Source organism: Ctenocephalides felis, unplaced genomic scaffold, assembly GCF_003426905.1.
Source record: "Ctenocephalides felis isolate EL2017-DRISC unplaced genomic scaffold, ASM342690v1 CF-g0.4_SCAFFOLD_01886, whole genome shotgun sequence".
In the NCBI taxonomy this organism is placed as follows: domain Eukaryota; kingdom Metazoa; phylum Arthropoda; class Insecta; order Siphonaptera; family Pulicidae; genus Ctenocephalides; species Ctenocephalides felis.
The window spans coordinates 5684822-5701050 of record NW_020538040.1 but is presented as its reverse complement, the minus strand read 5'-3'; the positions used below and the strand labels follow the sequence as shown (position 1 = coordinate 5701050).

The following is a 16229-nucleotide window of genomic DNA, read 5'->3' as shown; positions in this document are numbered from 1 at the left end:
ACACACTCATCCATTTAGTTTCTGAGATATTCTAAAATGTTCAGAAACTTTCAAAAAGTCGAGAAATGAACTTATCCTACTGACGAGCAAATTGAATTTTTAAAAATATTAAGATAGAACTCTACTAACGAGCAAACTGGATTTTGAAAAAAATAAGAAAGAACTCTACTGACGAGCAAAGTAGATTTAAGAAAGGTAAAATGAAACTCTATGGACGAACAAACTTGAAACAATTAAAATTGAACTCTACGGACGAGCAAACTCAATTTTAGAAAAATATTAAAATAGAACTCTACTGACAAGCATACTCAATTTAAAAAAAAAAAATAGAACTCTACTGACGAACAAAATCGATTTAACAAAAATATTAAAATAAAACTCTACTCACGAGCAAACTGGATTTTGAAAAATATTAAAATAGAACTCTACTGACGAGTAAACTGGATTATGAAAAGAATCAACATAGAACTCTACTGACGAGTAAACTGAATTTTTAAAAATATTAAAATAGAACTCTGCTGACAAGCATACTCAATTTAAAAAACATTAAAAATAGAATATTCTGACGAGCAAACCCGATTTAAAAATAATTCGTTCTGTGAAGACCAGAAGCAAGCATTCTACTATAAAGAGACTCTACTGACCACCATATGAATTAAAAAGAAGAAAAGGAACTGTACTGGTGAACAAACTGATTCTTTTTTCGTAAAAGTTGTTGAAGTATTTAGTAAAATGATGTCTAGAAAAAGGAACTCTACTGACTGATTTAATGAGAAAATAGAAATGAATTCAGGCAAACTGATTATCGACGAGCAAAGTAATATTTCAGTTGATTTTCATTTATTTTATAAAAAAAAACTCTACTGACGAGGAAATTAAAAAGACACATACTAAAACGAAGACTTTACATACACAACCGTACTATCACACAGATTAATACTTTGCCTTCGACTACCTGATATAAAATTAAACGTTAATATAATATATAAATATTAACAACAATAACTATTTATCTTACGTCATGATTTCTTAATTTTAATTAAAGTTTTTCCTCCTCGAAGTCCATAAAAGTAAGAACCATAGATAAATAAACAAAGAACTATCCATAGATAAAAGAAGAGAGGAACTATCATTTCTATGTCAATCAAACAAACATGGCGTCCACATGAAGTTGGTTACAACAAAGCATAGACTAAATAACTTTTAGATACACTCTGGCGCGTAAATTCAAAATCGCTAACATATATATTAGAAAAATAATACATTTTTTATGATACAACAGGTTTATTAATCAAACAAACATGGCGTCCACATGAAGTTGGTTACAACAAAGCATAGACTAAATAACTTTTAGATACACTCTGGCGCGTAAATTCAAAATCGCTAACATATATATTAGAAAAATAATACATTTTTTATGATACAACAGGTTTATTAATCAAACAAACATGGCGTCCACATGAAGTTGGTTACAACAAAGCATAGACTAAATAACTTTTAGATACACTCTGGCGCGTAAATTCAAAATCGCTAACATATATATTAGAAAAATAATACATTTTTTATGATACAACAGGTTTATTAATCAAACAAACATGGCGTCCACATGAAGTTGGTTACAACAAAGCATAGACTAAATAACTTTTAGATACACTCTGGCGCGTAAATTCAAAATCGCTAACATATATATTAGAAAAATAATACATTTTTTATGATACAACAGGTTTATTTCCAAGCAGATATGAATATGATATGATACATGACACCCTTAACATAATACTTAACAAATCACAATTATAAAATAACAAATAATTAGGCTTGCGCCAAAAACCTTTCGAATAGTTGCCGAATATTCGGAATTCGGTCTCTGGAGTATGCCGAATATTCGGTATTAGGCAATTTGCCGAATATACTATCCGTTGCAAGCCTAATAATATAATACTATCACTTACACTTATACCTCTCTTTGCATTTAAAAAATCAATTACAAAATATCGCGAGGTCTTAACTGTTTTTTTTTTTCTCAAAACCAACGCTACTTGTACCGCCACAGTATTTCCCTTCCTGTAAAGAACTAACGAAATGTTCTAATGGATTGTGTTTCATACTATTTTATATCATTTTTAAAATCTGAAAGACTTTTATATTTTTTTCCAAATTCGTTTTGCGTAACGTTCTTTAGTATGAAGCTAACAAAGTGTGGTAGTGGTGTATCTTATTATTATTATCATTATTATTATTATTATTATTATTATTATTATTATTATTTAATCGACTTCCAACTTTCTGAAACTGCCCGACATGCCGATCATGGTCTCGTTCTCGTCGGTGGTGCTCATACCGGGTTTGTGCTTCAATGCCGAAACAGCGCCTTCGCGCTCCCTAGCACTGTACATATCTAGCCGCACTGCCATTTTATCGTTGGACAGGACCAAGTCGCGGCGAGCTTCCAGTTTCACTTTGAACAATTCTAAATAATAGAAAAATAGAAAAGGATGAATTAAGATTTTGGTGTACAACTTTGCTGCCGCCGATATTGTTATACGAATTGTTTACAATAATGGCGGAAGCAAAGTTGTGTAATTGATATGTTTTTAAGAGCGTTTTTAGAGTATACCGAGTTGCTGTAGGGTGTTATAGTGTTAGACAATATTGTTTATTATTTAATTTTGAATAAATTTGTTGAATATTCCATTCATATTAAACGAATGGTTTGGAAGTTATAAACAATAAAACATATTATTTGCTTTTAATATTACAAGTACAACTATGCTTCCGCCGTTATTACTATACGAGTTATTTGCAATAAAGGCGGAAGCAAAGTTGTATATCTAATAAGTGTTTTTAGAGTACATCGAATTGCTTTAGGGTGTTATAGTGTTAGACAATATTATTTATAATTTAATTTTACATAAGTTTGTCGAAGATATCATTCATATTAAACGAATGGTTTAGAAGTTACAGCACTTTGAACAAATAAAGGCTAATACTTTTAGTCGGTATCATTGTGATTCGTGGTATGAGAATATCTTAGTGCATTTAGACTAGTTTAGAGTATATCGAGTTGTTCTAGAGCATTATGATGTTAGACAAAGTTGTAGATAATTTAATTCTACACAAATCTGTCAAAGGTTGCTTTTGTATCAGACGAACCATTCAGAAACTATTGAAGAAAAAGTAGAAATTTATACCTCAAAACTCGTTTTTTCATTAAAAATTGGCTCTACAGAAATTGTTTTGATTTTAATGACGATTTTAAAGTATACCGAGTTGCTGTAGAGCGTTATGGTGTTAGACAATATTGTTTATAATTTAATTTTGCATAAGTTTGCCGAAGACATCATTCGTATTTAACGAATGGTTTGGAAGTTACAAGCGACTGAACAAAACCAAAATTATTTGTGCTCAATATTACATGTACAACTTTGCTTTCGCCGTTTTTACTATGAGAGTTCTTTAAATAAGCGGCAGAAGCAAAGTTGTACCCTTGATTTGAGTTTCAATTACATTTTTAGATGTGCTTTAGGGACTCTACAGACGAGCAAACTAAAATTTGTCTTAAGGATTTTAACGGACAAACTGAGAGGTGACTTATTTATTAAGAAGTGGACTCTACTGACGAGCAAAATTAACAATACGACCAGAGACAAATTTCGGTGAAAAATGTCAATAGAAGAAAAGGGACTCTACTGACGAACAAACTGAATATTGTCCCACTTTTGCTCGTCGGTAGAATCCATTTTGTCTTAGCTTCTAATTTTTGCATTATTTATTTTTTCTATTTATTTTATTTATTTATTTATCTATATAATAAGAAGTGGACTCTACTGACGAGCAAACAGAATTCGACGTTTTTTTTAAAAAAAGGGACTCTACTGACGAACAAACTGAACCTTGTCCCAGTTTTGCTCGTCAGTAGAGTCCATTTTGTCTTAGCTTCTAATTTGTATTTTTTTTTTCATTTTATTTTATTTATTTATTTTACTATATAATAAGTGAACTCTACTGACGAGCAAACTGAATTTCGACGTTTCTTTAAAAAAAGGGACTCTACTGACAAAAAATTAAATTATAAAAAATATTATAGTAATTAAATAAGTAAATAAATTATGAAAAATGTTACAATACATAAATAAAAATTAAAATCTAAGGACTCTAATAACGAGCAAAATTAGGACAGTATTTAGTTTGATTGCCAGTAGAGTTCTTTTTGGTATCCTTATGATGTTTTATTTTTTATTTTTCTCACATTTTACTTCTTTATTGAATCTAGATACTATTTGCTCTTCAGTAGAGTTCTTTTCTTGTTTTAATTATATTTGCTCGATAGTAGAGTTCTTTAAGTATTAATAAAATTAGTCATAAGGTGCATATTAATAAAATATCATCTAGAAAAAAAAAGGAGTCTACTGACGAGCAACCATTATTTACAGAAAAAAGGAACTCTACTGACGAACAAACACGATTTATAGAGAAAAAAGAACTCTATTGACGAGCAAACATGATTTCAGGAAATAAGAAAGGGAACTCTACTGACGAGCAAACGTAATTTAGAGGTAAAGAAAGGGGCTCTACTGACGAGCAAACGTAATTTAGAGGTAAAGAAGGGTCTCTTAACGAGCAAATATAATTTAGATATAAAGAAGGGACTCTACTGAAGAGCAAATACGATTTAAACGTAGAAAGCACTTCACTGACAAGCAAATAAGATTTTGAAAGAAAAAACTGACTCTACTGACGAACCAATTTAAATTGCCATAAATATATTGTCACAACTTTCTTGACGATTAATCAACATTTAATTATAAGAAGGAACTCTACTGACGAGCAAATGCGACATCAAGATAGAAAAAGAACTCAACTTACAAGCAAACACAATTTGAAAAAGTACAAAGAACTCTACTGACAAGTAAAAACGATTTAAAAAGATAAAAAGGACTTTACCGACGAGCAAGAGTGATAAAAAGGGACTCTACTAAAAAACATAATTTAGAGATAAAAAAGGGACTCTACAGACGAGCAAAGTAATTTGTAAAAAATATTTATATAAAAATATAATACGCTCGTCGGATTAAAAATTCAAAAAATGACCCAGGCTAAGCACAGTCTAATCGCCACTCTGGTACAAATCTGCTACCCAAGTGCGTTTAGACTGTTTATGTACTGGAGCACTTTTCCAATTTTGTGAAAACTATTGAATGAAAATGTGAAAATGCCGCCGGGCTAAGCACAGTATAAGTGAAAATGTCGCACAGAATTATTTGCAAATGCGTTTAGACTGTGACTATACGGGAGAACTTTTTCAATTTTGTGTAAATTATTAGACAACTATTTTTTTTTAAATTGAATTCGAAATGAAATGATGATTGTTAATGTTCTGGAGATAAATTGATTTATGATTTATGATTTACACTTAATTTGCTCGGATAAAACAAGATAGCAAAAATAATGATAGTTACATTATTTGTAATAATATATTTGAAAACGTTTAAAATTTCTCGAATATTTCATTACGGTACGGGAAGTTCCAGCAATTTGCCTTAAGGCATGATGCCATATTCCACTAGTTTTATTTTTTAACTCAAAATGTAAAAAATTTTTTCAAATAAATAATTTACATAAAGTTTGAAAATTGTTCCAGTACAGTAACAGTCTAAACACCCTTCCAAATAAATTTGTACCAGGTTGTTATTTAGACTGTGCCTAGTTTGGATCATTGTTCGATTTTTTTTTTAACTAAAAATGGCATTTCTATAATAAATTATGTAAAACTTGAAAATTGCTCCAGTACAGTAACAGTCTAAACGCACCCGCAAATATATTTGTACCGGGTTGTTACTTAGACTGTGCTTAGACCTCATCTTTTTTTTTTCAATAAATTTCTCAAAATTGGAAAAGTGCACCTGTACAGTCACATTCTAAACGCACTCATGAAAACATTTGTACAGCGTTGTCACTTAGACTGTGCGGAGTATGGTTCATTTTTCGATTTTTTAACTCAAAATGTAATTTTTATAAATAATTTACATAAAATTTGAAAAGTGCTCTGGTGAAGTAACAATCTAATCGCACTCGTGAAAACATTTGTACCAGGTTGTCACTGAGACTGTGCTTAGCTTGGATAATTTTCGTAATTTTTACTTCAAAATGGCATTTATTTATTTATTCATAAGCAAGCCGCAATCAATAATAATAAACTAATGAAAATTAGTAATATATAATATTTCTCGCCAGTAGAGTTCTTTTGTGAAACACATCACAACATTTCTTTTTAAATAGAAAATTCCGTTTTTTTTTTAATTTGCTCGTTAGTAGGGTTCCTTTTGTGTAAAATGAACATCTAATATTCTTTTTCCTGAATTTGCTCGTCAATAGAGTCCTTTAATTTTTCTTAAATGACATTTTACCAATAATCCTCCTAATTTGCTCGAGAGTAGAGTTCTTTTGTTTCAAAATTGTTTGTAATATATTTTTGTAAACGTGCTCGTCAGTAGAGTCCTTTATATTGAGTAGAGTATTGACAAAAGAATTGCTTTTGAGGATAAAAAATTCTAACTTTTTTTTTTATTTCCCATAAAAAGTTTTGTAATTTTGGATTAAAAATTCAAATAAAAAAATGACCCAAACTAAGCACAGTCTAAGCGCCACTCTTGTGCAAATGTTTACCCAAGAGCGTTTAGACTGTTTACGTACTGGAACACTTTTCCAATTTTGTGAAAACAAAACAAAAACTATTGAAAAATGTTATAATGCCGCCAAGCCAAGCACAGTATAAGTAAAAATGTCGCACAGAATTGTTTGCAAATGCGTTTAGACTGTGACTATGCGGGAGCACTTTTTCAATTTTGTGTAAATTAGGCAACTATTTTTTTTAAATTGAATTCGAACTGAAATGACGATTGTTAATGTTTATTGGAGATAAATTGATTTATGATTTACATTTGATTTGCTCAGATATAACAAACAAGATGGCAAAAATAATGAAAGTCAAACAGTATTTGTAATAATATATTTGAAAACGTTTAAAATTTCTTGAATATTTCGTTACGGTACGGGAAGTTCCAGCAATTTGCCTTGAGGCACGATGCCATACATCACTAGTTTTATTTGTTATTAAGAAGAATTAGATGCCATACACCACTAGTAAAAAATTATATTTGCTTGTCAGTAGAGTTCCTTTGCACTTTTTAAATTACATTTGCTCGTCAGAAGAGTTATTTTTTCTCTATAAATCGTGTTTGCTTGTCAGTAGAGTCCTTTTTTTAAAAATTATATTTGCTTGTCAGTTAGACGCAATTTCAAGGAAAATAAGGACTCTACCGACGAGCAAATACAATTTAAAAATGGACAAAGTACTTTACTGACAACCAAACACGATTTTAGGAAACAAAAAAGGAACTCTACTGACAAGCAAACACAATATAAAATGGACAAAGTAATTTGCTCAATTTAAGAAAAAAGGACTCTACTGATGAGCTTAAAATGATCAGAAAGATAAAAAGGGACTCTACTGACGAACAAATTTGATGATGAGAAAGAGGAACTCCTCACTACATAATTTAAAGAGAGAAAAGGGACTCTACTGATGAGCAAATACAATTTAGAAAGAAAAAAAATTATATATAAAAGATATTAGCCTAAAAATGTCATGTTGTATTTTTTATTTAGATTTTGGGGTATACCGAGTTGATATAGGACAAAATGATATTAGACAATATTAGTCACTATTTAATTCTGAACAATTTTGTCTCGTACACCAACCATATTAAACGAATGGTTTTAAAGTTACAACGCATATACTAAACAAGCACTTTTACAAACTCCTACAACTACAACTGCAACTTCATTTTTAATTGCTATTTTAAAGTACACCGACTTACCCTACACCATAATAATATTAGACAATATTATACCTCATTCAATCCCCAACAAACTCTTCTTACACACCAACCATACTAAACGAATGGTTTTAAAGTTATGACACATATAATAAACAAGCACTTTTACAAACTCCTACAATTATAACTACATCATCATTTTCAATTGCTATTTTAAAGTACACCGAGTTACCCCAGACCCTTATAATATTAGACAAAATTATACCTCATTCAATCCCCAACAAACTCTTCTCACACACCAACAATACTAAACGAATGGTTTTAAAGTTATCCATTATTTACCTATCATTTCCTCCATGGGCATCGTGCCGCCGTATTCCTTCGGCAAAAGATGTTTGTCTTCGTACGCGACATCGTCCATGCTCGTGTACATGTGAACCCTCTTTCGCATCTTTTCGGGAATCAGGCTGAAGCCGAAGTCGACGGCGAACTTTAACGAAGGATGGGCGTTGATCACGTGACCCTCTTTGTGTCTCATCGGGAGAGTCCTCTGAGGGAAAAAGGATAATTGATAAATACTGTGACCACTGGACCACCACATCTCTACACTCTAAATGATAATTATTATATATTAGGAGCCAAAATAGATATGTTACGGGTCTATGTGTGTATGAGTTAATAGCAATGTTTGATGTGCGATCAGGCGTTTCACAATAAATAAAAAAGGGACTCTACTGACGAGCAACGTGAGATATAAAACTTAACATAGAAAAGAGACTCTATTAACGAGCAAAATGATTTTCTTCACAAGAAATAAAATTATAGATCAAATTATATGTTATAAAATTAAATATTACCAATTGAGACATTGTTATACAAAAGGGACTCTACTGACGAGCAAACTGAAAAAGAATACAATGTTATAAAAAAGGACTCTACTGACGAGCAAACTGAAATTCAAAATAGTGAATAGAAAAGTGACTCTACTGACTAATGTAAATTAAATTATGTTTCCACATAATTTTTTAGGTTATTCGAGGTTTGGGTTATTATTTTGCTCGTCAGTAGAGTTCTTTTTTGTGAAATATAAATAAAAAATAGAATTCTACTGACTAATTTATTAATTTGCTCGTTAGTAGAGTTCTTTTATTTGTTAATTTGAATTGTCTGATATTTGCTCGTCAGTACAGTTTATTTTTGTTTCGTAAATTGTTGTTTGCTCGTCAGTAGAGTTTTTTCCTTGTCAGTAGAGTTGTTTTTTCTTTAAATTATTGTTTGTTCATCAGTAGAGTTTCTTTTTTATTTCGTAAAATCTTGTTTACTCGTTCGCAGAGTTCATTTTTCCTCTTCAGTAGAGTTCTTTTTTTCTTTTAAATCGAGTTTATTCGTCAGTAGAGTTTTTTCCTTTAAATCAGTAGAGTCTTTTTTCTCTTGAAATCGTGTTTGCTTGTCAGTAGAGTTCTTTTTTATTTAAATTGGGTTCGATCGTAAATGGAGTTTCTTTTTTGTTTTCTAAAATCGAGTTTGCTCTTTAAAAAAGTCTTTTTTCGTTTTCCAAAAACTCGTTGCTCGTCAGTAGAGTCTTTTTCTGGATTTCTAAAGTCGAATTTGCTCGTCAAATTTCTTTAAATCTCTCAGGACGAGCAAACATGATTTAAAGAAAAAAGGAAACTCTACTGTCGAACAAACTTGATTGGTTTTAGGAAATAAAAAAGGACTCTACTGACAACTAAACTTGTTTTTGGAAAAGTAAAATAGAACTCTACTGACGTGCAATCTTAATCATGAGAAACAAAAAAAAGAAGTCTACTGACAAACAACTTCGATTGATAGATAATTTAAAGAACTCTACTGTCGAGTATACGCTATTTAAAGAAAAATAAAGGACTCTACTAAGGAGAAAACATAATTTCAAGAGAAAAATAGAATTCTACTGATGAACAAATTAGATTTAAATAAAAGAGAAACTCTACTGGCAAGCAAACTGAAAAATAAAAATCAAAAAAGAACTCTAATGACAAGCAAAGTTAAAAATGTAAAGAAAAAAAGAACTCTACTGACGAGCGATGTTAAAAATGTAAAGATAAAAAAATCTACTGACAAGGAAATTAAATAATGAAAAGAAAAAAGGACTCTACTGACGACCAAACATAATTTAAAAAGAAAATAAGGAATTCTACTGACGAGCGAGGAACACAAGAGAGAATAAGAATTCTACTGATGAATAAACTCGATTTAGAAAATGAAAAAGTAACTCTACTTTGCACGATCTTAAAAAACATAAAAAGAACTGTACTGACGAGCAATTTTGATATTAGGAAAAAAATTAATAAAAGGAATTCTACTAAGAAACAAAAACGATTTCATGAGAAAAGGAAATTCTACCTACATGCTGGCACGATTTTAGGAAAGAAACAAACTCTATTGACGATCAAACAGAATTTATAGAAGTAAAAAGTGACTCTACTGACCAGCATAAACGATTTTAGGAAACAACAGCAGAACTTCGCTGATAAACAAACAAGAGTAGTTAAATTTAACTCTACTAACGAGAAAATTGTATCTAGTTGTGAAAACGTAGTTTGTCAAAACAAAATTATTATTTAAAAAATTAGATAGCACTCTGAGCAAGAACTCTACTAAAAAGGTATCTTATTTTTCTTGGTAATCATGTATATACTGCATAATATAATGCATATTGTAACTGCATCCATTTTTGGCTTTGCTCAAAATAACTGTAAATAATTTTCAACATAATGCACACGCCCTGAAGTTGGTTTTTCTTCATTAGCCGTTGGGATTCAAAATCAAAATAATATCTTTAAGTATTTAGTATTAATTTTATTTTGGTTAGTTTTCAATAGTTGTTTTTTATTTAAATATCCATTATCTTTTATTTATTTATTTATCTCTTGCTAATATTTTTTCATTACATATTAATCTTTTTTTTTCAAAAATAACTGTAATTAATGTTGAACATAATGCACACGTCATGAAGTTGGTTTTCTTCATATACCGTTAGAATTCAAAATTAAAATATACTTTTATGTGTTATCTTTTAACTCTAACTTAAGATGCTTTTTGACTGTTTGTTACTATCAACTCATGCGAAGATAGACCCATAACATAACATCCCTATTTTATCGGAGATTTGGCTTTTTAAATAATTCATCATTAAACGATCATATTATAGAGCAAGCTATTTTTATTTAATTATATTCATATTTAATTTTATTTGACCTACTTGATTACTGAGACGAAAAAATTTGTCTAACTAAAATATGGTTATACTTTTCTTTTGTTTATAGTCATACCAAATTTTTTGCGATAAACAAAAATAGAAAACGAAAAACAGTGAGAAATACTATTTAACGTGTACCTTATCATTAAAATATTAATCATTCATCTTAAATATTTTTTTTTATTAAGATGAAAAAACATTTGCATTTTGCAAACAGCAGTTGCATTTTAAGTCATGGTTGCAAGTTTAAGCCGAATATTGTAACAATTAAGGAAAATTTAAAACATATTTTCATTACTTTTCAATAATTGTTAGGATTAGGAATGTTTTTGTGAAAAAAAATTAATAAAATAAATAAAAAATATAATTTCGCAGTCGGTAGGATTCGAACCTACGCTCCCAGAGGGAATCTGATTTCTAGTCAGACGCCTTAACCGCTCGGCCACGACTGCACATGCTCCACGTACGACTAATATCGAACACTTAGTTGCGTACGAACATTATAATAATTATAATTACTAGTTATACATGGCATCGTGCCTTAAGGCAAATTGCTGGAACTTCCCGTACCGAAAATTAATTTTTTTAACAACGATTCAAATTTTGAAGAAATTAGAACTTTGGAAATTTTGAAAAAAAATGACTTTAGTCAAACGTCGCGTTTATCATTAAAAATAATATTTTAAACAAATGAATAGTGTAATAATAATAATATTAACCTTTCGAAAAAACAAAAGGGAATTCACTGGCGTAATTAAGGGTGCGAGATAAGAAACTATTCATGCTAGCCGAATAAAATTAGAGATAAAAGAACAGTATTGGCGAATAAATAGCAACATTTAAATAACCTAGGTTTGATACTTCTATTTTGAGTAGTAATATAATTTAAACAAATTACTAATGTTACATTAGTAATGTATAATATAATATAATCGAAATTTATCACTGACAATGTCCACTACCAAACATTCGTCTAACTAGTTTCTCTCCACGTGCCGAGTATATATGAGCGTTTAACATGGAATGTTCTCGAAGCAGTCGTGGCCGAGTGGTTAAGGCGTCTGACTCGAAATCAGATTCCCTCTGGGAGCGTAGGTTCGAATCCTACCGGCTGCGAAATTATTTTTTTACTCAAATTTTTATTTAATTTAATTTTATTACTACTAGAGTTATTATTGAGACGAATAGTTTATTTAAAAAAATACTTTCCCAAAGATTCTTTCAATATTTAATAGCATTTTTATACGTTTTACTGTCAATTGCATAAAATATAATGTGTCTACTGCCATTTTAGTTTTAGGAAAAAATAACTGCATAGAATTCGAAACAAAATGCACACGCTATGAAGTTGGTTTCTTTATTAACCGTTTGAATTCGAAATTACTGATAAATTGTAATTAATGCATAAGGTTATAAAAATTTTCTTCCTCCAAAATGAAAAATGTTTTTTAGCAATATTAAAACTATTTGTGAAATATGAGAGTGTCTTATTGTTAGAATGTCGTTTTATTTCACTTTTTGATCATCCCTTTCTCCTTTTCTATCTAAATATTTCACTTTACTCGTCACCAAAGTCCTTTTATTTTACTTTGTCTGTCAGTATAGTCTTTTTATTTTACTTTGCTCGTCAGTAGAGTCCTTTTTCATTAATTTGCTCGTCAGTAGTCATTTTATTTTACTATTATTATCATTAAAAGGGTCTTTTATAACTTCTCGACGTTTTGAAGGTTTCTGAACATTTTGGCATACTTCAGAAACTAATTGGATGTGTGTTTTGTATGTCCGCATTTTTTCGTCCACGTTTTCGGGCGCACGGATCAACCGATTTGAGTTTTTGAGAGAACGGAGTATCGCATTTGAATGATCTAAAAAACATTCAATTTGTAATGATTGGGAGAAGAGGTTATTAGGTTTTGGCAAAGGCAGGTCCCGCCATTGCGGAGATACAGAGCTAAATGTGCAAAAAATGGCAGATTTCGAGTGAACTAAGCGTCCGATTTGAATGATTCAAAGAACTTTCTGCTTGTATTGACAAAACAATTACTTTTGAGGATAAAAAAATATTACATCTTTTTTTTATTTTCCACAAAATGTTTTTGTAATTTTGAATTAAAATTTCAAAAAATCACCCAGACTAAGCACAGTCTAAGCGCCACTCTGGTACAAATGTTTAGCCAAGTGCCGTTTAGACTGTTTATGTACTGGAGCACTTTTCCAATTTTGTGAAAGAAGAAAACTATTGAAAAATGTGAAAATGCCACCAGGCCAAGCACAGTATAAGTGAAAATGTCGCACAGAATTATTTGCAAATGCGTTTAGACTGTGACTATTTGGGAGCACTTTTTCAATTTTGTGTAAATTAGGCAACTATTTTGTTTTTTTGAAATAGAATTCGAAATGAAATGACGATTGTTAATGTTCTGTAGATAAATTGATTTATGATTTATGATTTACATTTGATTTGCTCACATATAACAAGATAATGCAAAAATAATGAAACAATTACAGTATTTGTAATAATATATTTGAAAAGGTTTAATATTCCTCGAATATTTCATTACGTTAGGGGAAGTTCCAGCAATTTGCCTTAAGGCACAATGCCATACACCACTAGTTATTCTTCTACCATTATCCCATAGTAAGATAACAAATTAAACAGTATTGTCTTTTATATTTGCCTTACCTCTCCGTTCTTGACGATACGTATGGCCTCCTTTGGAGTGAAAAGGGTCAAATGCGGAAAACTAACCCCAACCCCATCGGCAAAATGTACAAATCCATGAATCTGACTTTCCTCCTCCTCCATGAGGGTTTCGTAAACAATTCCGTGAATTCTGCACATGTCCTCGTTTGTGAACCGATGAGGGTTGAACCCCTAATAGAATAAGATATAAATAAAATTATATTGAAATTATGCATATATATATATATATATATATCTATTATTATTTATTATTACCTGGTCTAGCGACAATAATCCTGCGTCCTTTAGAATCGCGCTCAGGGCAAGGAAACAAGTAACTGAAAACAAAAGAGACCAGGACGTTACAACAAGGTAAAGTGTTAGTGTTACCAGATGACAATTATTAAGGAAACAAGTAACTGAAAATAATTCATTATAACAAAACAAAGTGTTAGTGTTACCAGATGATGATTGTTTTCCTTACCCGAGGTTAAGAAGTTCTTCCATGTTCGGTTTCTTGAAGTCCAAATCTCTGAAGGCTATGCCGAAGGCCTGTCTAAGGAGCAAATAGCGCTCTATGGCCTCCTGGGCCAATGGGAGGCTGAATTTTTTGAATCGGAGGAAACGCAACAGGAATACTGAATCTGCAGAAGTGGGATAAAAGATAAATTAAGGTAAATAATATATATATATATCTATATATTAATTTGGAAATATGAACAAACAACACTCTTTTTGCACTAATTTATTAAATAATAATTTTCACAAACGTTTCGAGACTAGGTTTGTCTCATCATCAGTGTGTTATAATTAAAAAAATTTTAAAATATGGAAATGTAAATTAGCATGTTGTGTTTTTCATTACACGTCGTTGCAAATTGTTGAATACACTTCACTACCTCTCGAAACATTCATTTCTGGAATAGATTTACTACTGAAGGCCTCATATTTCCAATTCATAATAAATTTTATACTATGATTAGAGGATGTCCTATGGGAAGTCCTTTAAGTCCCGTTTTAGGCAGACTTAGTACTACAAGATTTAGAGAACAGTGTGTTGAATTCTACAATTTTGCAAACCACTACTATATTTTCGATATGTCGATGACACGCTTCTATTAATTAACAAAATGATATAGAGAACATATTTCAAAAATTTAATAATTATAATTCTCATTTACAATTTACCAAGAATCAGAAAAAGATAACTCTATACATTTTCTTGATGTTCAGCTCATTAACGACGGCGGTATTTGCATTACCAATTGGGTTCAGAAAGATAGCTGGTCAGGCAGGTATATTAATTTTAATTCTTTTACACCTCTCAATATAAGATATCCACAGTTCTCAGTTTAGTAGACCATGCAATTCTTTTATCTAACCCAAATTTCATAATCACAATATCAAATTAGTCATTAACACATTACTCATGAATAGTTTCCCTTACAAAATAATCAGTCCAATAATTAAAAATAGAGTTAAATTTTTATTAGACAAACAATCAATAACCACACATTGCTCAAATCACTTGTCTGTATCAGAAAATAAATGTTTTGTGAATTTTCCATATATAGACAAAGATTTACACCTTTTTATCTAAAAGGCTTTTTAATAACATAATATTAACATATCCGTGTCACCCTTACTACAACTGCAAGACATATACACAAACATTAAAGACAATACACCTATTAAAAAAAGAAAAGATGTGGTATACAAAATAAACTGTTTGAACTGTGAGTCATCTTATATTGACAAACATGCCAAAATTTAGAAAAAAGATTAAGACAGCACGAATTACAAGCAAACAAAGTAAGAATAATACATTCAACAAAAAAGTACACTTGTAGACCACGCTATCTCTAACAGCCATAGTTTTCGATTTCAATAATCCACTCATTTTATATTATGAACAAGATTTATTAAAAGAAGTATTGCAGAATCGATGTTAATAGCCCATACAAGTAACACAGTAAATTTACGGACAGATACCAATATATTACATGATACATACCTGAATCTCATTCATACTTTGTAGCTTATATATATGTACATACACTTTTAATTATAACAATGTATAACAAATCTTATAAACAAACCATCTCATCATAGAATATTTTTCTCCTAACGACATCTATTTTTCAACTGGACCCTAATCCTTTTTTTTCCTATCTGATTGAGTGACTTACAATTTCAAGTGGTTTCAAGTAGGAGAGAATACGAATACCGAAGACATTGGTATTAAAAGAACAACGTGCAGTGAACGACGTGTAATGAAAAACACAACATGCTAATTTACATTTCCATATTTTAAAATTTTTTTAATTATAACACACTGATGATGAGACAAACCTAGTCTCGAAACGTTTGTGAAAATTATTATTTAATAAATTAGTGCAAAAAGAGTGTTGTTTGTTCATATTTCCAAATTAATATCTATTATCCACTCATAATACATTTGTAATAT

The 16229-nt window shown here is 30.4% G+C and overlaps 1 protein-coding gene and 2 non-coding genes across 3 annotated transcripts; 1 reads left to right on the top strand and 2 right to left on the bottom strand.

Moving 5' to 3' along the window:
• Positions 1–2267: 2267 nt before the first annotated feature.
• Positions 2268–14722, bottom strand: LOC113378542. Its single transcript, XM_026619091.1, has 7 exons — positions 14662–14722; positions 14247–14406; positions 14039–14100; positions 13829–13954; positions 8181–8388; positions 8002–8078; positions 2268–2470 (listed from the first exon to the last, which is right to left on the bottom strand). The coding sequence occupies exons 1-7, from the start codon at positions 14720–14722 to the stop codon at positions 2268–2270; spliced, it is 897 nt and encodes a 298-aa protein (XP_026474876.1).
• On the bottom strand, positions 11450–11531 carry Trnas-aga. Its single transcript has one exon. It is a non-coding gene; the product is annotated as a tRNA-Ser (tRNA).
• On the top strand, positions 12114–12195 carry Trnas-cga. The gene has a single exon. It is a non-coding gene; the product is annotated as a tRNA-Ser (tRNA).
• Positions 14723–16229: the final 1507 nt, after the last annotated feature.